The following is a 25,769-nucleotide window of genomic DNA, read 5'->3' on the forward strand; positions in this document are numbered from 1 at the left end:
TGGGCTGGTCACTGAGAAAAAGCCCTATTCGGTAGGACTTTTATATCTGAAGACGACATGGTTCCCTAACTTATTTGATCAGGACAGTCTTCCATACGATATAGAACTAAGGAAAATCCCCAAATGAAAACTAAACCAATTTGGGCCAGACTTGGAGGAAGTCCAGGTACCAAGGGCAGGGGGAAGATGCTGAGTGAGAGTGGGCTGGGCAGTGGCTAGGGACAAGCTTCTACTTCTTTGCCTGGCATTGAGAGGACTATCAATATTCTATGTGTGGCTGGCACAAGCAAATCGCTCGTCAAGGATTGAATGGCCATCTCAAGGACTTCCATCCTGGCACTGTCCCAGCCTCCCCCAATGGTGCTGGTCACTCCTGGCACACCAAATAGCCCCTCGCCTCTGCTCCTGGTATAAGCATGTCCAGCCACTGCTTGCATACCTCATTCCTTTGCTGGACAGGACCTTGGTGGTTTCTCACATGACTGGGTCATCTGAGGAGTTTGTTCAATATTTGGAACATTGAACATGGGGGCCACTCAACTTTTAAACTTGATTTTGGGGACAAAGGAAAGGACAGGGACTGAGAAAGAAGGACTAAAGGGGAAAGGGATGAATATAATCACCAGTGGATTGATAATGTTGGTTTTACAGCTGCTATTTTGATGAGCAAGAGGAAAGGGGCCAAGGTAGAAGAATAAGAGAGAGGAGAGAATTATAAGAGCTTACTTATATGCATAGATGTTTATTACAGATTTTGTGGCAGTAAAAATTTTGGAAATAACTTAGTATTCATAAAAATATAAATGTTGGTACATTTACATTATGAGCTATTTTGCAGCCATTGGAAAGAATGAGGCAGCTCTCCATGAACTCACATGTAGAAATGATGTTGCTGATACTGGAACAGAATGTGTCATGGAGCAGTGATTAATAGGATTGGGGTCTACATGCTTGCATTCAATTCTTCCCTTCTCTTGCTACTTAACCTTGGGGGCATTTCTTACCCTCTTCTAGCCTCAGTTTTCTCCCTTGTAAAATGAGAATGCGGGTAAGTACTTCTAAGAAGTATGAGGATTTTAGAGGCACTTACCATTAAGTATTCAATAAATGTCTGCTTGTTAAGTGGGGAAAAAGTAAGAAAAAAATGCATACTATCACCCCAATTTTGTTTTTCAACTTTTTCTTTATGCAGAAATACATATGTATACAAATATGTGTTTGTGGTAAAAAGCAATTGTAAACAACAAATATCTTTGAGATATGAGACTAGAGAGAAGAAATGAGGAACTTACACGTCCTTTGTTTTGTTTATTTGTTTATTTATTTATGCTATTGCGGGTTGAACTCAGGGGCATTCTACCTCTGAGCCACACCCTCGGCCATTGTTATATTTTTATTTTTAACTGATTTCATATACCTGTAATTTACATGCAACAAACTATACCCATTTTAAGAATACAGTTTGATAAATTTCGACAGTGCACACATATTTGTGGCCATCATCACAATTAAGACACTAAACATTTTCATTTCCCTCGAAACTTCCTTCATGTCCCTTCTAATCACCTCCCTTAACTCCCAGACCCAATCACTGGTCTGTTTTTTTGGTTGTACTTTGAATTTTTCTTTTGCTTAGCTGCATATCATAATATTTTCCAATGAACATATGTTCCTTTAGTAAATAAAATAATTTCAAAATTTAAAAATAATTTTAAAGCTATGTTTGTTTATTTATTTGTTTGTTTTGCTATACTGGGGATAGAACTCAGGGGCATTCTACCTCCGAGCTCTACCCCCAGCCCTATTTTTTATTCTTTATTTTGAAACAGAGTCTCAGTAAGTTGCAGAGAGCCTAAGGAGCTGAGGCTGGCCATGAACCTGCAATCTTCCTGTCTCGGCCTCCCAAGTACTAAGATTATAAGCGTGCATCACCATGCCCAGCTAAGCTATGTTTAAATAAGAAAGAAGTTCAAAAATAAAACTTAATTTTATATACTTTTTTGGTGCATTGTAGTCTCATATTGTAATGTAATTCAGAGTGAGAGGATGTTTTTATTTTGAAACAGGGTCTTGCTAAGTTGCTCAGGCTGCATCTTTGTCTTTTTAAACAGACTTTGCCTTTGTGCAGTTTTAGATTCACAGTGAAACCGAGCGCTTCGCATATGCATAACTGCCCCGGCTATCAGAGGCCACGGGAGAGGGGTATGCTCAATACCACCTATACTGGCATATCTTGGGATTACACTCTTAGCTTTACTCATTTCAGTCTTGTTTGTATTCTATAATGAGCAGGTGTTGGCTTTGTGAGTAGCACACTATTATTTAATGGATGGCTAGATCTGGTCCAAAGCTCCAAAATGCTGAGATTCTAGAAAGTGTCCTGGTTCCCTGGAGCTACCACAGAAAAAGGGGGTGATCCAGCAGGGGCTGCCTGAGCCTGATCCCCATCCTGCTGTCGCCAGCATAACAAAGGGTCCAGAGGCTGAACCCCTAGCTGCCTTCTACTCTCTCACAGGGACAGTTGACAGTATCTCACAGACCTGAGGAGGTCAGGCACCTGGCCACGCCTACTGACACTTCCCTTGCACACGCCAGCACATACCAGCCGAATAGCTGAAGAGCTTCCCAAGATCAGGTGCAGAGGTCATGAGAGCCTCAGGCCAGCTCAGGCACTGGCTATAGCCAGTCCTGAAGGAGGAGAGTAATCGAGGGTTGGAGGAGGCAGCCTTGATTCCAAGCCACCTCTGCCATTCACTGGTATGGGGTCCTTTCCGCGAGCCTCTGTCTCCCATGCTAAGCAGAGAGTCATCTACCCACATGAAGCTTATAAGGATTAAGTGAGACAACCTGCCTGTGGGCCTTGCTGTGGGACAGAGAAGAGAATGTCCAGCTAGGTCAGGTGAGTGGTGAGTTGTGTGGCCACGAGGACAGGGTAAAGTCAGTCTTAGGGCTCCTGAAACACAGACTGGGATACTGGCTGCATCTCCTGGTTCTGGTGAACCAACGGCTAAACAAGGTCTCGGCCTTTATTTGGGGTTGACTTAAAACAATTCTCCAAAATGATAGCGGTCTAGATGACACATTGAGAGTAGGGTTGCACGGAGGGATGTGCAGAGAGGCTTCACCTATGCACATGGAGAAAGTGCCCCACCAGAAAACCACAGGAAGGAGACCCTGGGTGGATAGTGAGTCCTTGGATTGAATTCCTTCACCTGATCCCGTTTGCTGCCCCCCAGGTTATTCCTTCTTCAACACCTGTTTGTGCAAACAGCCTCTCAACATGGGCTACAGTGTCCACTTGACCTTCATGTGTCTGAGCCTCTTCACTCAAAGGTAAGCTTTGTTATCAGTCTTGGTCTGAATCGCTCTGCGCATGACCATGGGGAAGCAGAGGGGCCGGCACCTCCTACTTCCTTATGCTGAGGAAAAACTAGTCCCTCACCTCCCTGAATGAAGCCTCAGAACAATCCAATTTTCTGCCATTTGATCTATTTCAAGAATAAACGTTTCCAAAATGGTCATAGATGGTCCAATTTTTCTTCCACCTCCTCTAAGAACCACCTCCCCTTCGGAGGGTTCCCAAAGTAGCCTGACATTTTGATCTGTGGTAAATGGGTAATAAAAATGAGATGCTAACCAGAGACCCGACAGCCCGAGTGGTGTTCTGCCACTTTTCCTATTCCCTTCTGGCAGATCGTGTGGACTCTGAAAGAAAGCAGCCTGCAACTGAAGGAAATTCGGCTTGGGCTACTCTCAAGTATTGTCCTGAAGGCAGCTGCTGGACCCCAGAGTTCCAGCCCCTTTCGGGTGTTCAGCCACCTTTCCCCATTCCCTACTGCTTCCAATAAACCTTTTACTCCCCTTCAAAAAAAAAAAAATGAGATGGTAACTCATTCGTTAAAAATCAAGAGGTTTCTCTTAGGAAAGTCACCGCTGGTCCCTAGGCAGAGCGCACACACACACACACACACACACACACACACACACACACAGGTGAAGAGGAGTCCAGGTTTATACACGTTTCTTCACCTGTGGAACGCATGTGCAAATCAAAGCCCTTTTCTTTTGCAGGATGTGCATCCAGGGGAATCAGTTTAACATCGAGGTCAGCAGAAGCGACAAGCTCTCCCTGCCTGGCTTTGAGAACCTCACAGCAGGCTATAACAAGTTTCTCAGGCCCAACTTTGGGGGTAGGTTATTCTTTGTGGCCAGACATTAATTCAAATGCTCAGGAGAAGACAAAATGCAGAAGAGGTTTGGGGAGGTTGGGTTGACTCCTTTTCCTGATCTGCAGCCTGTTTTAAGGATCGGTAATGAGAGATGAGGACAGGCGTCAATGAGTTTTCACACTAGCTTAAAGACAGCCGTTTGTCTCTCCACATCTTGCAGTTTGTCTCCACTGCAAGATGAAGACATACTCTTCCCCACTGAGGAGGCGGCCAGCACCTCTTACAGCAGCTCACACACTGTCATAATCCTGCCTGCACTTCCAGGACCATCATTTAAAGACCTCAGCATCTGCCACCAACACGGCCCCTTCTGATCCTCACCCTGTACCTTCCTAGCTAACTTCCCCCGCTGCCACCCCGATGACTCTCCTGGGTGGTTGGCCACCTCAGAACACTTGCGAGGGTCCCAGCATCCTTGCCCAGAGTCCAAGCGTGCCCAGATCTTCCCAGCCCAGTCTCTATTTGCCATCCTCACCCTCCTCCTGCCTCTTTCCCCAGTGCTCCCTACTCCTCAGCCTCCCTGACCTTTGTGCCTTTGCAAAGACTGTTTATGGGCTTTGAATTACTCTTCCAACTCCTCTTTCTAGAGAAAATGCTAATTTTTCTTCCACCTCCTCTAAGAAGTTCACCCATGATTGCTCCAGGCCCACCCCTTTCTTTACATCTTACTTTGAACACACCTCCAAACTATAGCCATTGCTGTTGTATTGTACCTGGCCTCATGTCTGTCTCAGCTCTAGACCGCAGGGAGCTCCCTCCCCCAGCAGAAGTTCTGTGCTTGACATACAGCCAGTTGCCAACTAATATTTGTTGGAAGAATGAGGCAACAAGAGAGACAACAAGAGAGACAACGAGAACACTGGAGCTGAACAAACCTGAGTTTGGATCCTAGCACCATTGCTTAGCAAGTTCCTTGGCTTTCGGAGCCTCAGTTTCCCTTCTGTAGAATGGGTACTTCCTCGTTCCCTCACAGGAAGGATCCGATGAAGGGATTGTGTGGACATGAAGTACCTGCCACATCAGAGGGGCACAGACTACTTTTTTTTTTTTTTTGGTGGTACTGGGGTTCCCGGAAGCCCTTCTACCTTCGGGCTACACTCCCAGAACTATTTTTACATTTTTATGGAAACAGGGTCTCCTAAGCCAGCGCACGCGGCTGGCTTCGAACCTGCGCAATCCTCCGGTCTCTGCCTCCCAAGCACGGGGATTACAAGAGTGCGCCACCACACCTGGCTTCCAGACTACTTTATCCCCTTTCCTCCTGCTCCTCCCTTTAAATGAGAAAACTCTGTTCAGATCTAGGATCAGAATTAATCCAGGCCACTGAGAGGCAGATACCAGGAAGGTAAATTATTTCTTTAAGATATTTACTGGGATATCAAGAGTGAGTGGAGAGGGAGCTAGAGAGATACCACAGCACAATGTAGGTCTGACCCCAAGGGAAGGAAGGAAGGAAAGAAGGAAGGAAGGAAGGTTGATTGAGTTGAAGCAGTAAAGTTTTAACTGTGTTTGGAAAGGCCACAGAGCGCCCTTGAGCCAACCCTCCCCATCAGAGAAGTCTCTGGCCTCAGTGACTCCCAGAATAGGCCTGCCTTTTTATCCCCACTATGCTCAGCTCTCTGGTGGGCTGCAGCCCATGGCAAGCACAGCCTCAGAGCAAGAGTGCTGTAGGTTCCAGAGCATAGCAGCTGGGACCTGCAGTCAGTTACATCTCTCAGCTGGAGATCTGAGAGCTGCATGGTCACACAATTAGGATATGAGTTGCTCACATCATGAGACCAAGAGAGATTCTGCATCCCCTGAATTTCCCAGTGCACACTAGTGACAGTCATGTGAGGCTGAACACCTTGGTTAGGGCCACTCGACAACTTCTCTTGCCACCAAACCTTAAACAATTACGTCAGGACCCTGCCCTTCTTTTGCCTGCCCATTGGCCAACAAGATGCAGGGACCTGGGGCAAGGAGATTGCTGAGTGGACCTAAGGGGATGTGAGGCCCAGTCCCATCTGTGGTGACCATGGGGCATGGGGTCCCGGTCCTCAGTCAAAGAAGGGGGACTCAATCCCTCTCCCCTTACTTGGTGCCTTTTAGTCCTTTTACTTCTGCTGCCTAAAGGAACCTACAATTGCTTGGCAGCCTGGAGACTGGGAAGGCCCTGTTGCTCTCTGTAATATCTGTGACTCAGCTTCTATACCCCGAGGTCCTAAAAGACGAGACCCCTATAGGATTTTTCAGAGACTGAGCTGGACAGAGCAAAGGTTTGAAGCAGGCACTAAGGAACACCACCTAGTCGTGGCCACTGACCTCTTTCCTGGGAGAAGCTGCCCTCTGGTGGAACAGCTTACTCCTATAATTTCCGGGAAAGAAAGAGCAAGGTCTGATGCATTAGGAAAAAAAAAAAAATCCCACTGAGACAAGGTCTGAGCTAGACCATTTAGAAAAAAACTAAACCAACTCCACGACAGGGCTGGCTGGAACCCCTGCGTGTCCCCCCATCCTTCTTCAAGGAGGATAACTAATGCGTGACCCACGTTCCAGACACTTGAAACAGCTTCCTCGGTCTTCCCAACACAAGCCTCCATGGCAGGCACTTATTTTCATGTTTGCTCTGCTAGAACACAATACATGAGTTGGGGAAATTTATAAGGAACAAAAATTTCACATTTCTAGAGGCTGAAAAGTACAAGACCAGGGGCCAGCACCTGGCAACAGCTTTCCTGCTGCATCATCACCTGGTGGAAGGTGAGAGGACCAGAAAGCGCAAGAGTGGGCTGGCTCTCATTTATAATTGTGCCAATTCTACCTCGGAGGATGGAGCCCTCAGGCCCTAATCACCTCTTAAAGGTCCCACCTCCTAACACTGTTTCAGGGTCAATTACTTTTCAACATGAACTTGAGGGGGGAATGCACATTCAATTCATAGCAGCTTCCATCACTCCATGGGCAGGTGAGAAACTTGCACAGAGAGGTTTGGCAATTTGCTTGCGATCACAAGGCTGTTAAGTGGCCAGCGTGGGATTCAAGGCCCTCTTCAAGACACCAGGCTGAGCTTCCTGATGCTGAGCTGTGCCGCTTGGAAGGGCAGAAAGCCACTTAGCACCTCACCCTTCTCAGCACCTTCCAAGGTCTGCCCTCAAAGACCTTCCCCTTTCCCACCAGTTATTAACACTCAGTTATCTTTTCATTGCATTGCTCATAAAACTCCATTTCCAAACTCCTGCCTGCCTTGCATGGCTTGATTTCCTTAGGCGAATCATTAAGTTGCTTTGTCTGACTCCTTTCTACCTGTTAGACGTTTTCCAGCATCTTTTTTTTTTTTTTTTTCACTATGGATGGAACCTTGGGGCATTCTACCTCCAAGTTACACCCCCAGTCCTATTCTTTAGTCTCTTCATTTTCTGAAACAGGGTCTCACTGAGTTGCAGACGGCCTCACTAACTAGCTAAGGCTGTCCGCAAACCATGATCCTCCTGTCTCCGCCTCCCAAATGTTGGGATTACACAGTCCCCTGGGAACCCTTCCCGTTCTTTATCACCAGTGAATGCTATTGCATCTAATCCCCTGGTGAGCAAAGTTGTTTCTTCCAAATTAGCTAGAATATGGAAGAAAGAGGGAAGCAAAGGGAAATGCCACCAATGAGCATCTAACCCTGGCTCCAGAGAACCGTGGCTCTGGCACTGAGTCTCTAGAGCCGCAGCTGGCTCTCTCTCTCTCTCTCTCTCTCTCTCTCTCTCTCTCTCTCTCTGGAGTTCTATCCATCTGACCAATCTCCAAGATGGAGGCCCAACAGTCTGTGCACGGGGCCAAGTGGAGAAGGTTCTGGAAGTCTAAATAGTTCAGGGGTCCTGAAGAGGAGAAAAACAGAGGAAGAAAGTGTCAGGAAGTCAACAGGAGCTCAGTCGAGCAGTCTTGAATGCCATCTTGAAGCAAATCTACCAAGTTGGGGGGGGGGGCAGGAAACAAGCCACCTGCCGCAGATCACTAGGTCTCTGTCACATTCTACCTGACAGCCCCTTGGAATCCCCCTAGGAAAAGTCTTCCCTGTAAAAAGTAGCATGTGATTTACCATTATGTTCTCCCAAATGTGTACTAATAATCGTGTGGTATCTCTAATATGTTCAGATAACTATGAACTTATGCATATTTTTCATATTAAATGGTGAGACGCTATACACAATGGTTGCTTCTGAGAGGGGGAGATAAACGTCAACCTTTTACATTTTGTATTTCTAGATTGCTTAATTTTTCTCATAAGTATTACTTTTGGAAGTGTGTATGTGTTACTAAGTTACCCAGGATTGAATAAAGGGTGTCTCCCACTGAGCTATACCCCAGCCCGTTTTGTTTATTTTGAAGCAGGGTCTTGCAAAGTTGCCGTGTGCTGGCCTCAAACCTGTGATCCTCCTGCCTCAGCCTCCCAAGCACCGGGATTACAGGCATGTGCTTCCACACCCAGATACTTTTGTAATTTTTAATAGTTTTGTTTTCCCTGTACTCTAATGTGAATGGTGGCTGTGTACTCCTAAAGGGCTAAAAGCAGATGAGTGGGGAGAAAGATGGATATTTGTGTTTCTATTGTCCTTTTGTTTTTTCTTTATTCCAGGAGAACCTGTTCAGATAGCATTGACTCTGGACATCGCAAGCATCTCCAGCATTTCTGAGAGTAACATGGTGAGGGTCCTCTTGTGTTTCACCTAGGGAGTCCTATCCCTCTCATGTGGCTAATGGGGATACCCTCTCTAGCTGCCCCAAAACAGAAAAGAAAGATGTACATCCCTCCTCCATGTAGAAGTTAGACACTCATCCCCGAACTCAAGACAGTGGGAGATTATTTTTGTTAAATTATTTCAAAGGAAACTGTATATACATATATGTATATGCATATATTTATATTAACATATATATTGTGCATTGTATTAGTCATGATGAAGTTCAGAGCATTAGGGACGTACATGCATACAGCCCTTGGTAAGCCTCCTTCCCTTTTCTGTGCATGATATTGAGATTGGCATTGATAATTTTGTATAGACACATCATGTCTGCTGAAGTGTTTCCTTCATCAGATCTCCCTCCCCCATCACTTAACCCCTCCCCCATCACTTGGAAGCTAGGGAGAAATTGGGATACAAAAGGGAAATTCTTATAGAACAGGATTTCTAAGTGTCAAGAAGAAAATGAGGCCAGGCAGGGTGGCACATGCTTGTAATCCCAGTACTTGAGAGGACAAGACAGGAGGACCTCAGGTTTGAGGCAATCTCAGCAACCTAGCAAGACCCTGTTTCAAAACAAAAAAATAAATAATAAAATAATAAAAGGGCTAGGGGTACAACTTGGAGGTAAAAACGTCCCTGGGTTCAATCCCCAGAACAGAAGAAGAAACAGAAAGAGGAGGAGAAAAAGGATTCAAAGACTAGGAGGAGAGACACCAGACAATGTAACAATGAAATGGGTCGTTTTAAGGAGGGATAAAAATTATGGAAAAGAATAAAATGTCCTGAGGAAACCTGGATATCACATGGTCCTTCAGAGAGGGGAGATGGTCAGAACTACAATCTACTGACTGATTTGTTGGTCCTCTCATGTAAGAAAACACCTTCTTGACCATCCCCGTCTCTCCCATAGGACTACACAGCTACCATATATCTCCGACAGCGCTGGACCGACCAGCGGCTGGTGTTTGAGGGCAACAAGAGCTTCACTCTGGATGCCCGCCTCGTGGAGTTCCTCTGGGTACCAGATACTTACATTGTAGAGTCCAAGACGTCCTTCCTCCATGAAGTCACAGTGGGAAACAGGCTCATCCGCCTCTTCTCCAATGGCACAGTCCTATATGCTCTCAGGTGAGCAGGTACCTGCAACTTGGGGTTGGAGGGAAAGCAGCTGCAAGAAAAGGCATAGCTACATCTTGAGTAGTTGTGACCAGTATTAAAATATTTACTCTGAGGTCCCAAGCTTCTCAGGTTCCCACTCTCTTAGATCTTGTTCCTGTAACAGATGGACCCTCCCTCAGTCCAGTCTGGGTCCACCAGCATCTACTGAGCACTTGCTTTGTGCCAGGCTGGATGCTGAAGATACAGAGCTGAATGAGAAGCAGCCTGTGCTTCTCAAAGGCATACACATGTAAACAAAGGAAGTCCTGAGTGCTGGGGCCCAAGAAGATTAGTGGTTTGAAGGTGATATTAGAGGATGTTTGCACAGGATTCTGAGCTGAGTCTTAAAGGGTAAAAGGAAACCGGGAGTAATGGTGCATGCATGTAATCCCAGTGCTTAAGAAACTGAAATAGAAGGATCACAGGTTCAAGGCCAGTCTCAGCAACTTAGTGAGAACCTATTTCAAAATAAATAAAATAAAATAGGGCTGGGGTATAGCTTAGAGATAGAATGCCTCTGGGTTTAATCCCCAGTTAACCCCCCCCAAAAAAAAAGAGGTAAAAGGAAGTATGTGATGCAAGAAGGAAGGGAAATAACCAGAGCAAACCAAAGTGCATGCAAGGAACTTCCTTTCATGGGGCTCCATGGAAAGAGGAAGCTTCAGAATGCATCACTACTTGTCTGAGTCATGCTTGCACAGAGAATCAAGGTGCAATGTCCCAAAGTCCCCGGCCACTAGCAGCTATGAGCTCCTCTCTATCTCTTCTCCAACTCCCTAAGGCCTGAAGTTCCTTCCACTCAATTGTTGGTGGGGCCCCAGTTGGCTAAGACAGAAAGGCAGCCCACAGCAGAGGATTCAGCCATGTATGATATGCAAAGACTGTGAGCACTTATGCTCCAGAGGCCTTGAGGAGAAGGCCAGAAACCAAATACTAATGGAACTCATTGATGTCAAGTATATGAAGTTGTAAAGCAATGACTGAGCTAACCAATCAAAGAAATTTTTGGACACATCTCAGCAGAACCACATTTTGCAATGCCCAAGTCCTCCTTCAAGAAACCTAACTAGACCCCTCCTTTGACCATAACTTCAATCAACATTAGTGTCCTCTTCCCCATGTTCCGACAGCACATGTGTGCATAGATGTGAGTGCATTTTTGTGCATATATATATGTCTGCCTATATTATAGCACATTGTCTTGTGTAAGGACAACAAATTATATATAATGGTTCCCTAGCTGTAGGGTCAGACAGACTTGGGTTCAAGTCCCTGCTCTGTCCTTAGGCAACTTACTTGACCCTCTGAGCCTCAGTGTCCTCAGCAGCAAAATGAGAATAATAATATGTCCTACTCCATAGAGCTGTTCAAAGGGTTAAATGCAGGGGAAGCACTCAGCCCAGCAAATGGCCAGCTACAAGCACTTACTAAACAGTAGTGGTTGTTATCCTGTCTCCCTTTAAGAAAGTGTGAGCTTCCAAGGTAGGCACTATACTGTGGTCACCTCTGCTTCTGGGAGCACCTAGACAGTACTTAATAAGGGGGTTGAGTAAAAACTGTGAGAGCTTCACTGACATTCAGTTGCAAGAGCCACAGTGCCCAGTGCCTGCCACTGCCTCTACATCTGGATCCCATCAAAGATCCAGGGGATCAGGGCTCCGGGCCCAGCTCAGCCCCTCAGAGCCCCTGAGCTTACACAAGCCCTCCAGTGATCACTTTCCAGCCCTACACAGGTTCATCATGAAGATTCCATTGACAAACAAACAACAAGAGCATCTCAAACAAGGTGACAAGCAAGTCTGATCTGTAGAATTGTTGGATGTTTTGCCTCTAACTTGCCAGCATTCCAACTTCTTCCGCTCTGGATCCAGCTTGACTGGGTCTCTCAGGTATTGTTCAGCACAGCAAACCTCCAGAATGCCTTGGATGTGGGCTCCAAGCCATATGTTCCCTGGAAGAACGCAGGTGAAAGTCCTCTTGGAGCAGCCCTTAGAAGGGAATGTATGCTTTCTATAGCTTTCTTGTAACACTCTGTCTGAACTCATTTTTTCTTTCCTTAGAATCACAACGACTGTTGCATGTAACATGGATCTGTCTAAATACCCCATGGACACACAGACATGCAAGCTGCAGCTAGAGAGCTGTAAGTATATGTCCTGCAGGTTCCCCAGGCAGAACCAGCAGGACTTGACTAGCATCCACACCTAGTGACTTTTCTTTTCTTGACATCAGTTTGCAATGGATTCAGCCCATCTGACCATCCTTCCAGACAGATTTAGATTCTTCTTAGAGAAAAACCCTCTAACCTGACAGACTTTGAGGGCAACCATGTGCTTTCAGTACCAAAAAGACAACCAAAGGACATGCATTAAGGTACTCAGTGTTCCAGGCCAGGGACCAGGGACCAGCAAGCTGCATCCATGTCCCAAATTCAACCCATACCTATTTCTGTAAATGAAGGTTATTGGAGCATAAGTGTGTCCTGTGCTCTCACACTACAATAGCATGGTTGAGTATCTGTGACAGAGACCATATGGCCCCCCAAATCTAAAATATTAACATTCTTCTCTGCTGCAGAGCTTTTAAGAGCCTCTAATAAGATAATTTCATGAAAAATTCCAAGAAAGGTAATATTTCCCAAATTTACACAGCCATGGAATATTGTTTAATGAGTATTTATTTTTCTTTCTTTTTCTTTTTCTTTTTTTCTTTTGCGGGTCTGGGGATGGAACCCAGGGGCATTAGACCTCCAAGCTACACCCCATGCCCTATTTTTTATTCTTTATTTTGAAACAGGGTTGCACTAAGTTGCAGAAGGCCTCACTAAGTAGCTGAGGCTGTCTGCGAACCACGATCCTCCTGTCTCAGCCTCCTGAATGCTGGGATTAAAAACGTGCACTACCATGCCCTGCTGAGGTTTTTTTTTGTTTTTTGTTTTTTGTTTTTTGTTTTTTTTGGTGGTACTAGGGTTTCTGGAAACCTTTCTACCTCCGGACTACACTCCCAGACCTATTTTTATACTTTTTTATTTGGAAACAGGGTCTCTTAAGCCAGTGCACGTGGCTGGCTTCGAACCTGTGTGATCCTCCTGTCTCTGCCTCCCAAGCACGGGGATTACAAGTGTGCGCCACCATGCCTGGCCTGCTGAGTATTTCTATTTTAAAGAAAACATCTTAGCCGGGCGTGGTGGCGCATGCTTGTAATCCCCGCACTTGGGAGGCGGAGACAGGAGGATGGCGCAGGTTCGAAGCCAGCCACACTGGCGTAAGAGACCCTGTTTCAAAAATATAAAATAGGTCTGGGAGTGTAGCCCGGAGGTAGAAGGGCTTCCAGGAACCCCAGTACCACAAAAAAAAAAAAAGGAAAGAAAGAAAAGAAAACATCTTGATGGAAATGGGTCTACACTAGCACCTGATACTTACACTTGTAACTTTTTTATGCCATCTATCTGGCTACTTATCCTCCAAAGGCCTATGATCCAAGGTGGGTTCCCCATAAATTCTTGTGGCCATGGTTTTTACCATTCTACACACTCTACCAAAGTTGAATCAACCCTAGAATCAGTCATAGAAGCTAATGAAGAGGACATGGACCGTTGGTCAACAGCTTTTCCGTTATTCAGCAAATATACTCAGAGCTGCCCTTTGAGTTCTAGGAAGCCTAAAAAACTTTCTGCTTCTTTCTTTCCTTCTTCTTTCTTGTGCAAAAGCACTTTGTTTGCTAGAACACTCCCCCCTGCTATCCACTATAAGGGGCATAGAAAAGTTATTGGGGAAAGACTTCTAATAGGAGGTAACAAATACATTATGATCTCAATCTGCTGTTGGTTTCCTTGATCAAATATCTTTTCCATTAACAACAGCAATAATGAATGTTCTTTTCCTGGTAAATACTAGGGCATCCATGTGCCAGTATTTTACTGTGTGTCAGCCACTCTACTAAATACCTTAAACAACCCTATTAGGATTGTTTTCCCCACCTTATGCTTATAGAAATTGGAGCTCATCATATTTCATTTTGTGTTCCCAAAGGAACACAATAAATAAGTGGCAACCCTGGGCCTGGAACCCAGGTATAGTGGTCCAAAATGCAGTTGTCCCCTAACTCAGGCAGCCCTTCCATCCGGCTGGAGAGTCACAGGGGAATTTCATTCCAGTGGCTCATTCAGGATTTGAGCTATATATTTTTCCTAAGTATACCATAAAGTGATTTTAAACAGTAATATGGGGATAATGAAAAGCTTTTAATAACTCCTTTCCAGTTTCTCTAGTGCCCATTTATTATCATTATTTTCCCCAAATTGAGCATCCCACGTGATGCTAGTTTGGGATCCCCCAAATCCTGCCAGAATGTTAAACTGAATTGCAATGCGATTATCACACAGCAGTCCCAAACATATTCCTGTGCCAGTTTCTTTCCGTTACTTAGGACCAAGGCCAGTGTTTTTCCTTTCCCCTGTGTCCTGAGGAAAATATTTTGACTTGTTCTAATACTTATTTCCGCGTATTTTCCCACTAAAGTCTCCAGCTAGTCTGGGTGACTGGTTGAGTTCCATCTGTCAGCCCTCATTTGCATGCCTCCCATTCATCAGCAACCAAATGATTATTCTGTGTTAGACACTGTGGTAGATGTTTACAACCTAATGATGAAAACAATGCTCCCGTCTCCAAAAAGTCCATCATCTAATAGAAATCAGATTAATGTATTATGAGAAATAAAGGATAAGATATAAAGTGATGGCACTATAGAAGCCTGGGGAGTCTGAGGTCTCCTAGGGGAAGTATCGTTTGAAATCAGACAGGAGGGATCAGCTGAAGCTGGCTAAGAGGACAAGGAGTAGAGCACTAAATGTACTGAGGCATAGGAGGAAGGAGGAACATAGTAGAGGTTAGGAAAAGCAAGGAAGGGCTGGAGGGATGGCTTAGTGGTAGTGAATTCAGTGAGTATGTGGAGATTCTAGGTTCAATCCCCAGGACTTGCAAGATATTTTTAAAAAGCAAGTATGGAAAGCAATTATTGAGGTTTCTCACATTACTGCTTCCAACTTTTACAAGAGATTACCTGGTATATGTAAAGGTAAATACAGCAATGCCAGGTAAGTGGACATGTAAATTGCAATCTGTGGACTGGCTTATAATAAGAAATGAAGATTTACTCTAATATGTGGCGTCAAGTGAATTCCCTAGCATTATTAAGTAATCTTCATTGTTCTTCAGCAAGCGATTCTGAAATGCTTACCAAACTTGGGCACCTCTGATAGGAAAATAACACCACGAATATAACTTGTTAAGGCATCAGAGCGTGGCTTGGGTGGGGGGAATAAGTAGCTGAGGTCTGGAGACTAATTTGCACTCTGTAGAGAAGGACGCAAGCGGCAGGCAGCATCAGGAAGACACAACCATTATGAGGCAGAAGCCATTTTTCAGAAGTAGACATTTAATTAAAGACTCAAATAGATTAATTATCTTATTGATTAAATGCATGCAAAACCTTCTTGAAGCGATACAGCTGTTTGGTGGCAGAATAAAACGTGAGGTTATCACAAAGAGAACTCGTGTGAGCCCCACATAGGAAAAGCAGTGGCTGGGCTCATCTCAAATCCCAGGAGTAAGATTCTCCTGGAAACTTCGGCACTCTGCTTGCATGAATACCATCCCCAGTGAGCAGATGAAGCTTTCTCTGAATGTTTATTAGCAGTTGGTTGGGTTCAGAAAACTCACTGAGGGCTTTTTCTATACAACATTCCTAACAGATTTGATTCCATCTCCACAATTTCCCACAGTCACCCAAGGGCAGGAAGGTGATAATGTACCCATTGTGAGTCTTTATTAGCTGGAAACGCAATGTACAAGTATGAGTTTGTACTCCTCCTTTTCATAGCATTTTGGGGGGGGGGGCTCCAGGCCAATTTGTAGCTTGCTTCAGTACATTTTTAGAGGCCTCCAAAGAAAAGCCCATACACAATTTTTACCTAGAAATCTTCAAAGAGATCATACAGTATGAGGAGGGATAATGCCTAACTAGGTGCTAACCACTGTAAGCTGATATCAAAATATTAGTTCCAATATTGGGGAACTTCATATCTCATAGATTTTGAATATGAAGGGAATGCATTTTTGTGTTTAAGATCACAGGCACTAGCTGGATGTGGTGGTGCACACTTGTAATCCCCGCGCTTGGAAGGCTGAGACAGGAGGATCACACAGGTTCAAAGCCAGCCTCAGCTGCTCAGTGAGCCTCTCAGGAACTTAGTGAGACCCTGTTTCCAAATAAAATATAAAATGGGTCTGGGAGTATAGCCTGTAGGTAGAAAGCCTCTGGGTTCCACCCCCAGTATCACTAAAAAAAAAAAAAAAAAAAAAAAAAAAAATCACAGGCACTGGAACCACTGGGCTTTCCCATAACTAATTGGGTGACTGTAAGTACCTAACCTCTCTGGACCTCAGTTTACTTATCAGGGAAGTGGGGAAAATAGTAGTATCTGGCTAGAGTTGTTTTTTAAGGTTTACTTAAGTATAATTTATATACCATAAAATTCATCCATTTTAAGTATGTAATTCAAAAGCTTTTAGTAAATTTACCAAGTCAGGCAACCTTTGCCATATTGCAGTAGTAATACATTCCTCTTATCCTAAAGAGACCCATGGTACCTATTTGTAATCAACCCCCTTTTCCACCTCCAGCCCTGATGAGTGTTCTAGTTTCTGTCTATATGAATTTGTCCTTTCTGGATATTTTTTAAAAGTGGAATATTTCATATAATATGATATTTTGCTTCTGGCTTTTTCCACTTAGAATGATTTTTTTTTTTTCGGGTACGGGGATGGAACCCAGGGGTATCCGACCTCGGAGCTACACCCCTGCCCTATTTTTTATTCTTTATTTTGAAACCAGGTCTCACTGAGTTGCAGAGGGCCTCACTAAGTAGCTGAGGCTGTCCGCGAACCACGATCCTCTGGTCTCAGCCTCCCAAATGCTGGGATTACAAGCATGCGCCACCACGCCCGGCTCACTTAGAATGATTTTGAAGTTGATATATGTTGTATATGTTATCAGTATCTGATCCCTTTTCATTTCTGTAAAATATTCCTTTATATGGAGATATGCATCCTTATCAGTTTATTTATGCATTTATCCAGTCATCAGCTAATGAACATTTGGCTATTATGGATAATACTGTGGTAACACTATGTTGAGCATACGGTGTGCAAATATTTGTGTGAACATTTACTTCTCATGAGCAGATACCTAGGCATGGAATATTAGGTCAAATAGTAAATTTGTGTTAAGTTTCTAAGAAGCTGCCAAACTGTTTTCCAAAATGATAGTGCCATTTTGCATCACTACCAGCCAAGTTCTAGCTTCTCTATGTCCTCACCATTTGTTATTGTCTTTTTTAAAATTATTATAGTTATTCTAATGAACATGAAGTAGTATGTTATTTTGGTTTTGACTTGCATTTTCCTAATGACTAATAGTGTTGAACAGCTTTTAAGGTCCATATTAACCATTAACATATCTTCTCAAAGAGATATTTTGAGGATTAAATAAGGTACTTAGAAAGTAATTGTTTGCTAAATTAAATGAGTTATTATGATCATCCATGGGCTTTGAGATTAAACTTTCCTGAGGTACAACACTGGCTCTGTTTCTTGCTTGCCTTGTTATCCTGAAGAAGTTGTACAACCTCTCTGATCTGAGAGCTTTTATGTATAAAATGGGGAAAATGTTTAAGTTTAATTCTAAGGAATTAATACTTTAATTCCATTTACTGAGTAATCAAATTTTAAGAAAAATGCAGGATTTTTCTACATAAATTGACTATAAAATCCATCCTAATTTCAAAAAGGTAAAAAAAATTCATCTTAGAATTGAGGAATTACCTATCTATTTGGCAAGTTTGTGAGAACATTAGGGATATCATCTATAAAGGACAACATAAATGTTTCATAAAGATAATTGCTATTACTATTACTGTCTAAATTAGTAAAAACTAGTTGGAGATTTATCAACTGCATATATTGACATCAATAAAGTGGCTGGCTGTAGGGTTTTTGTTTGGGTTTTTACATTTATGCCAACTTGAAATATGAATAGACCAGTTGTAAAGCCCCTGAAAACCCTGTAACAGCTTGGGCTGCACTAAAAGGCAGTATCTAGCATAGCCCTTTGCATGTGCATATATATATGTGTTCAATAAGTATCATTTAATAATTAAAAAGGCAACTTCTAAGGCTCTTCATCTACCAGGTGCAGGCAGTGCTTAGCACAGGACTAGTTCTCAATCGATGACAAATGGTCCTAGAAGGTGACCTTATTTTGAGTAGGTGCTGTAATTGCACTGGAGAAATCATGCCAAGTTTGGCATGAAATCATCCTTGGACTACCACCAGGATACAGCTCCTGCTGTCTCCACACTGTAGCATTTTTCCAGACCAGTCTAATCTGTTGACATTCTCACACTGACCAGGGCTCCGTTTTATTTGCCAGGGGGATACGATGGAAACGACGTGGAGTTCACCTGGCTGAGAGGGAATGATTCCGTGCGTGGGCTAGAAAACCTGCGACTTGCTCAGTACACCATACAACGGTATTTCACTTTAGTCACCAGATCGCATCAGGAGACAGGTAACATGTGTGACCAATTGTATGAGATAAAAATAACTGGCCGAGGTGGAGGGCTGCACTCTCAGTTTGAATTATCCTCTCTTCTCCACTTTACCCTTTGGAGCCAGGATCCCCTGGCTGGATGGAGTAAAGGGAGCAGGTTCATGGGCCTGCACTTCTACCTACCCCACGCCCAGGACTGAAAAGCAACAGATCCCAGGATCAGCCCTGAGGCCAACCACTGTTTACCTCCTAGTGACTGCTCAAATTCCACATCTCCCTCATACAAGGAATTCACTCACGTTTCTACTTAGCACACTGATTTTCACACTGAGGAATAAAAATAAGGAGCGATCTCCTGAGTAGACATAGCATCAGTGTCCAACAAGAGAGAGCAGGTACCCCCTAATTACTTCAAGCTTGGCAGGAAGAAGTATTTGTTCCCATTATTTATCAAAGATGGATCTCGTAGTCTTGGGCAGTTGTAGATACATATTTTCTAAAAGACCTGGTTTTTTATATATAAGTGGTTGGCATGTTCTTCTCATTCCCTCATGATAATACAAATAATTATTCTCACCAATATTTATACCCTGAAAAACTTTACCACATATCTTAATGTAGCCTGGATGACTAGATAGATGATAGATAGATAGATAGATAGATAGATCAGGACCACATAAAAACTAGAAATGGAAGGCCATGCATAGAGAAAAGACTAGACTAGAAGGAAAGATGATTGCCTCTCTGCTTTTCATTTTGCAAAATTTAAGTAATTAAAATATATTACTTTCATAGGGGGAATGAATGAATACACGTTATTTCTCAAAAACAAGTTTGTAAATTAGGCTTATGCCATCATGTTTTACCAAATCTGGGTTCCCAAACTGGGTTCATGAAAAAAAAGTGGGTCCAGATTTAAGAATTCCTAATTCCAGATAGCATATAATATGTACTTTAAATATAAAAATGGGCCATTATTTAGCCAAAAATTGATTCTAGGTGTTTTTCTACAAAATCAATTTTCAAAAATCAAAAAACAAAAGCAGAGAGTATAGATTAGTAGAACACCTCTTGAGTAAAAGATCTCAGTTTTAATCTTGCATCTAATATCAAGTACAGGTCCTTCATTCAAGCCACTAAAATTCCCTGTGTCTCTATTTCTCCACCAATAAAATAAAATAATAAGTTATCTCTAGGGTCCAATCATGCTCTGAAATTGCATGTTTATTTCATATTATAATTCTCCAGTGATATTTCTGTTCTTTAGCTATTTGAAGGTATCATTTTAAGTCCAGGCTTTAGCTTGAGATGGCATGAGTTGTGGCTTCTCCCAACACCTTCCTGCTTTTCTCCTACTCTACTCTGAGCCACTTCTTTCAGTCTCCAGAGGATAACCTTGCCAGCCTTCCACCCAGCCTAACATTGGCCACTGCTGCTAGGCCTGCTGTTTCATCCCCCTCCCCTTCACAGAAGCACTGTGGGAACACAACCTGGTAGTTGAACCCAGGCCTATGTTTTACTCTACAATAGCCTATTTGCTGAATAGGATTCTGTTCATGATGACTTCCTATTGTTTACGTTTCCCACATTTATGATATCATTTTAATTAGCTTTTTCATCACTGTGACAAAAGTACCTGATAATGACAACTAATTAGTGGAGGAAAAGTTTAGCTAGGCGTGGTGACATATATCTGTAATTTCAGCACTTGGGAGGCTGAGGCAGGAGGATTGCAGGTTTGAGGGCATCCTCAGCAACTTAGCGAGGCTCTCAGCAAAACAAAAAAATATAAAGAGTTGTGGGTATAACCTGGGTGCAATCCCCAGTATCACAAAACAAATAGAAAGAAAGAAAAAGAAAAAAGGAGGAGGAGGAAAGGTTTATTTGGGCTCACCGTTTTGAAGCTTCAGTGCTTAGGGTCAGCTCCAAGGCAGAGGCTGCAGCGGCAAGGCACGGTGGATAGATGCTACTCTCATGTCATGGTGGCTAGAAGGAGAAAACTGGACAGGAAATAACCCAGGATAGTTACAATCCCAAGGCCACACCCCCAGTGACCCACTTCCTGTAGCCAACCCACCTGCACAAATTACCACTCGTAAGTCCATTCAAATGATTAACCCTTCCGAAAATGTATTAACTGATGATATTAAAGCCCCAATTCGATTATTTGACCTCTGAATAGTGTTGCACTGAGGACGTGCTTTCAATACATGAGCATATGGGGGGAGAACATTTCAAACTCAAGCCTTAACAGTTACATTAGTAATATCCTAAGAAGGATCCTGAAGTACTATAAAATCTGGGATACCTCTGATATCATCAAAAATTGAATTATATTTAATAGATCTATTTTGCAATAGTCTTGAAAAATGGATAGTCTCAGGTCATCATGAAAGCAGGTATTTATTGAACACCACTTCAAGAATGCAGAACTGCAAGATGCCGGGTTTGCTTGTCAGGGGGCTCAGAGCCCAGTGCGGGAGATGTCAAGGACACTGGCGACTCCAAAACAGTAGAAACACTATGATAGAGAAAAGCATAAGAAGAGGATCCAAGGGGAGAGCACCCCTCTAAGTCCCATTTCATGCAGCAGCAAGATCCTTTGTAGAAACTCTAACGGCCGTCTATGGCTAACTAAATCTCGGTGAGTAACAGGAGCTTAATGTAAAGCAGTTCAGTGTAAGCACCCCATTGGGAAACTACTCCACTGCGTGAACAGACATGATTTCCTATCTCTTGTTTACCCTACCAGGAAATTACACACGATTGGTCTTGCAATTTGAGCTTCGGAGGAATGTCCTGTATTTCATTTTGGAAACCTACGTTCCTTCCACTTTCCTGGTGGTGTTATCCTGGGTTTCATTTTGGATCTCCCTTGATTCAGTTCCTGCAAGAACTTGCATTGGTGAGAAATTGGCAGTTTCTAAGAACTGGGTTATCAGGTATTTGTTTTTACCCTTTCATGCCTTATTTTCACTGATCTTACAGGGCGGTTTCAAGAGTTGGTGTCTTTAGAGGTTCTTTTAAGTGAGTCAGAGACTACTTTAGAAGTAATGCATTTTTAAAAACTTGTTTCACTGTGACAGATAAGGGCAAATTTTTATTAGATGGTCCATTGTCAGCTATTTTGTGTATTGACCACTCCTGCCAAGTAAAAGACAGAAAACAAAACATTTAGAAAACCGTATCACTACACCGGGCGTGGTGGCGCATGCGTGTAATCCCCGCGGTTGGGAGACAAAGACAGTAGGATTGTGCAGGTTCAAAGCCAGCCGCGCTGGCTTAAGAGACCCTGTTTCCAAATAAAAATATAAAATAGATCTGGGAGTATAGCCCAGAGGTTGAAGGGTTCCATCCCCAGTACCACCAAAAAAAAAAAAAAAGAAAGAAAAAGAAAACCATATCACTTATATATTTTTATACAATGGACAAATCAAGCCTGTTATACAAGGTTTCAGATTTTCCAAAATGAAATATATTCCATTTCTTAGTCCTCTCCTTACCTTTCCAGTTTCTGAGAGGAAATTGGAGAATTTCCCTGCTAACAGAGAGGGTTAACTGGCTGCCAACTTGGGAACGTTCCCTACTTGTTTTCTCAGGAGTGACCACTGTGCTATCAATGACCACGCTGATGATTGGGTCCCGCACGTCTCTTCCCAACACCAACTGCTTCATAAAGGCCATCGATGTGTACCTGGGGATCTGCTTTAGCTTCGTGTTTGGGGCCTTGCTGGAATATGCTGTGGCTCACTACAGTTCCTTACAGCAGATGGCAGCCAAAGATAGGGTAAGGACCTTGGGACACTGCCTATAATCCATCACTTGTGCCATGGGCTGTTCTGTAGAGATGATTTGGACCTGGGTCCAATAATCACTTTGTTCCAATGAATCTTGTTCTTATTCAGGCAAGCACATGTGGAAGTTGTGGTGCCTGTTGGAAAAGACCATTCTTTTCACCGAAGGCAATGAGATATCTGTACATTTAATTTTCTATCATAAAGTAACTGTTAACTGTGTTCAACATAAAATTACAACCACAATCACAAGAATCCATGAAAAATCTAGTATCCAACCAACCACAATCAGCTATTTACAAGTTCCAGATTACTGTATAGCTACTATTACTTCACTCTTTTGTTGCGTTCTTATATCCTTAAATTATACAAGTAATGGTTAGCATAAATGTGTGAACAAATATCTTGACTAGCACTCCTTTTGCTAATTGGGAAAGACTGATATTATTTGATTTGGCAGGGAAGTACCATGATCCAACTCTGAATAATAATGGTTATTATTTATTGAGTTTTTACATGCACCAGACACAGTATCAAGCCTTTTGCAGATATTGTACAGTTTGAAGTATTCATAGCAACCCAATGAGGTAGTTGTCTTCATATTTATAGCTGTGGAATCTGAGAACAAGAAGTGTAAGTGATTTATTCCAGAGGTACAGAGAATAAGAGGCAGAGCTGTTTTTTAGGCTGTTTCGTATCGCTGTGACCAAACTATCTGACATGAGCAACTTAGAGGAGAAAAGATTTATTTGGGCTTATTGTTTCAGAAGTTTCATGGTTGGCCAGCGCCATGAACCCTCATGGTACGAGACTACTCTTCTCACAGTGGCCTGGAGCACACGGGGTTAGAGGAGGGACCCAGGGATAGATATAGTTCCTCCAGTGACCCACCTTCTCCAGTGACCCATCTCTAAACCTTGCTGCACTGGGGACATGCTTTTAACACATGAGTCTTGGGGGCACATCACAAACCCAAACCATAGCAAGCAGGATTCCAAGCTAAAGTTGCTTGGCTTCAAGGCCCAACCCTTGTCTCTTCTTCCTGATTGCAATAAGCAATGGGCCACACTCTTCACTCTTTAGGGCCCCATAGAACCCTGGGGTCCTTTGCAAGCCAAATTAATAGACCATAGATTACAAGATCATGCTAACAAGCAAGAAAATTATAGGGATACAATTTAGAAGAGGGACCCATGTTTAGCAGTATGCTAGGACCACACTGGATCTAATAGTGAGGAAATGAGAAAACGGAACAGACCCAAAGCCGGTTGTTTTTCCCCAAGTATTTGGCTATTGTGAGCAGTGATTCACATAGTCATGGTTTCCAAGCACTAAAGGCAAATGAACATGTGTGCCAGCCAAGGAACAATATGGATTTCATTTATTTTGCTCCCTGTAAGCTTCCTTTTTGGAAAAAGAAAGTTTAATTACTCCTCTTCCCCCATCTGAATTTACTAGATTGGAAAAATAATGGTTGGAATATCAATGAGATCCTCCACCAAAGACACCAGAAGACCCTTATTTTTGTGTGTTTAATAATATATGTACGATATAGTACTTGGTGTGTCCTCAGCACCTATCAGCCTCTTTTTTAGTCTACCTAGTAACCCAGTAAGCTATGTAGGACTATTATCTAATGAGAAATCTGCCATTCAGGGAGATGAAATAACTCATCCAAGATCCCACTGCTAATAAATAGCCTGGCCAAAAATCCACATTACATTCTCCTTGACTTCATTACACTCTCCATGTTTCCTGTCACCCTCACCTTTTTGGGGAATGACAGCTCCCTGGCATGGCAGGGAGCATCCTTGTTTCTATGGCAAAGACCTTACTTTCTATATCTCGCATAATCACTTACTTCCTCCTTTTTGGAACATAATAGAACTTCGCCAAATGCCTATCGAGTGCTATATATAATTTATGCCACTAATCTTCCCATCAGTCTCCTGAAGTAGGTATTAATATCACTGCCATTTTGCAGGCAAGGAAAGCAAGTCTCAAAGAGATTAAGGCAACTAGATTTTCACAACAGCAAGAAGCTGAATGGGATTGAAATCCAGGTCTACTAACTTCATAGCCTGAGAATTTGGCATTTAGCTCACTGGTCTGCACATCTAGAGAGGGCAATGATTATACTTCCTGCTATATATGCTGCTGGCTTGCAAATAGGTGTCTCCAAACAGGAGAAATAGACTCCAAGTCTGGCTTACCAGCCAATTTCTGAGATACTCAATGCCACTGTCTATTAAAGCTACTTGTTCAATACTTGAGCCTCTAAACTTTTCATTAGCTCACTACCCACTTATTTATTTTGCTGAGTCATGTCTTCTAAGCTAACTGCATTGTTTATGAACCAGGGGAAAGCAAAGGAAGTGGAGGAAGTCAATATCACGAACATCATCAACAGCTCCCTCTCCAGCTTTAAACGGAAGATCAGCTTTGCCAGCATTGAAATCTCTGGTGACAAAGTTGATTACAGTGACTTGACAATGAAAACCAGTGACAAGTTCAAGTTTGTCTTCCGAGAAAAGATGGGCAGGATTGTTGATTATTTCACAATTCAAAACCCCAGCAATGTTGATCGATACTCCAAACTACTGTTTCCTTTGATTTTTATGCTAGCCAATTTATTTTACTGGGCATACTACATGTATTTTTGAGATGACGTTGAACTTTTTGCCTGCCGTAGGTCTTCAAGAGAACAGGGTAATGATGTAAGTGGTATTCTAGGCCAAGTATGCACTCTAACACAATGGTGCTACAAGAGGCTAAAATAACACATAGGCATTTCTCCTTAAAAGATGTAATGTAAATCATCAGAATTTTATGTTTTATAGAAGTTTTTACATTACAGGGTTTTGCAGTGGAAATAGCCTGTTCGTGAAGGACATCCCCATGGACCCAACACAAATGTCGTCAGATCCACTTGCTCAGTGGCTCTCTGGTCTGCATTTACCTAATATAAACCAGGGGAAGGAGAACATTACATGTATTGCATAACCCCCCAAGTGATTGATTCAGAGATTGTTTTTAAGTTAATTATGCATACCACTTAATATCCGCGGTGCTTATAAAGTACATTGTTTACCTATTTAGGGAGTAACATTTTTTCTAGTTTTGGGTTTTTATTAAAATGAAAAACATGGGCTTATACCAATTCATTGGTAGTCACTACACTAACTCAGTCCTAAAATTATTTTTTACTAATGAGAAATTTTTACTACGATAGTAGAATTGTTCCCAAAATTCCAGTAAGTTCTATC

General features: G+C 42.9%; 1 protein-coding gene across 1 annotated transcript; it reads left to right on the forward strand.

Annotated features, from left to right (window-relative positions):
- Positions 1-3,280: 3,280 nt before the first annotated feature.
- GABRP (gamma-aminobutyric acid type A receptor subunit pi) lies at positions 3,281-25,166 on the forward strand (the record flags this gene model as incomplete). Its single annotated transcript, XM_080698275.1, has 9 exons — positions 3,281-3,333; positions 4,072-4,190; positions 8,833-8,900; positions 9,852-10,069; positions 12,160-12,242; positions 18,590-18,727; positions 21,462-21,614; positions 22,309-22,496; positions 24,864-25,166. The coding sequence occupies 9 exons, from the start codon at positions 3,281-3,283 to the stop codon at positions 25,164-25,166; spliced, it is 1,323 nt and encodes a 440-aa protein (XP_080554401.1).
- Positions 25,167-25,769: the final 603 nt, after the last annotated feature.

The sequence above is a fragment of the Muscardinus avellanarius genome, assembly GCF_963383645.1.
Source record: "Muscardinus avellanarius genome assembly, chromosome: 7".
Classification (NCBI taxonomy): domain Eukaryota; kingdom Metazoa; phylum Chordata; class Mammalia; order Rodentia; family Gliridae; genus Muscardinus; species Muscardinus avellanarius.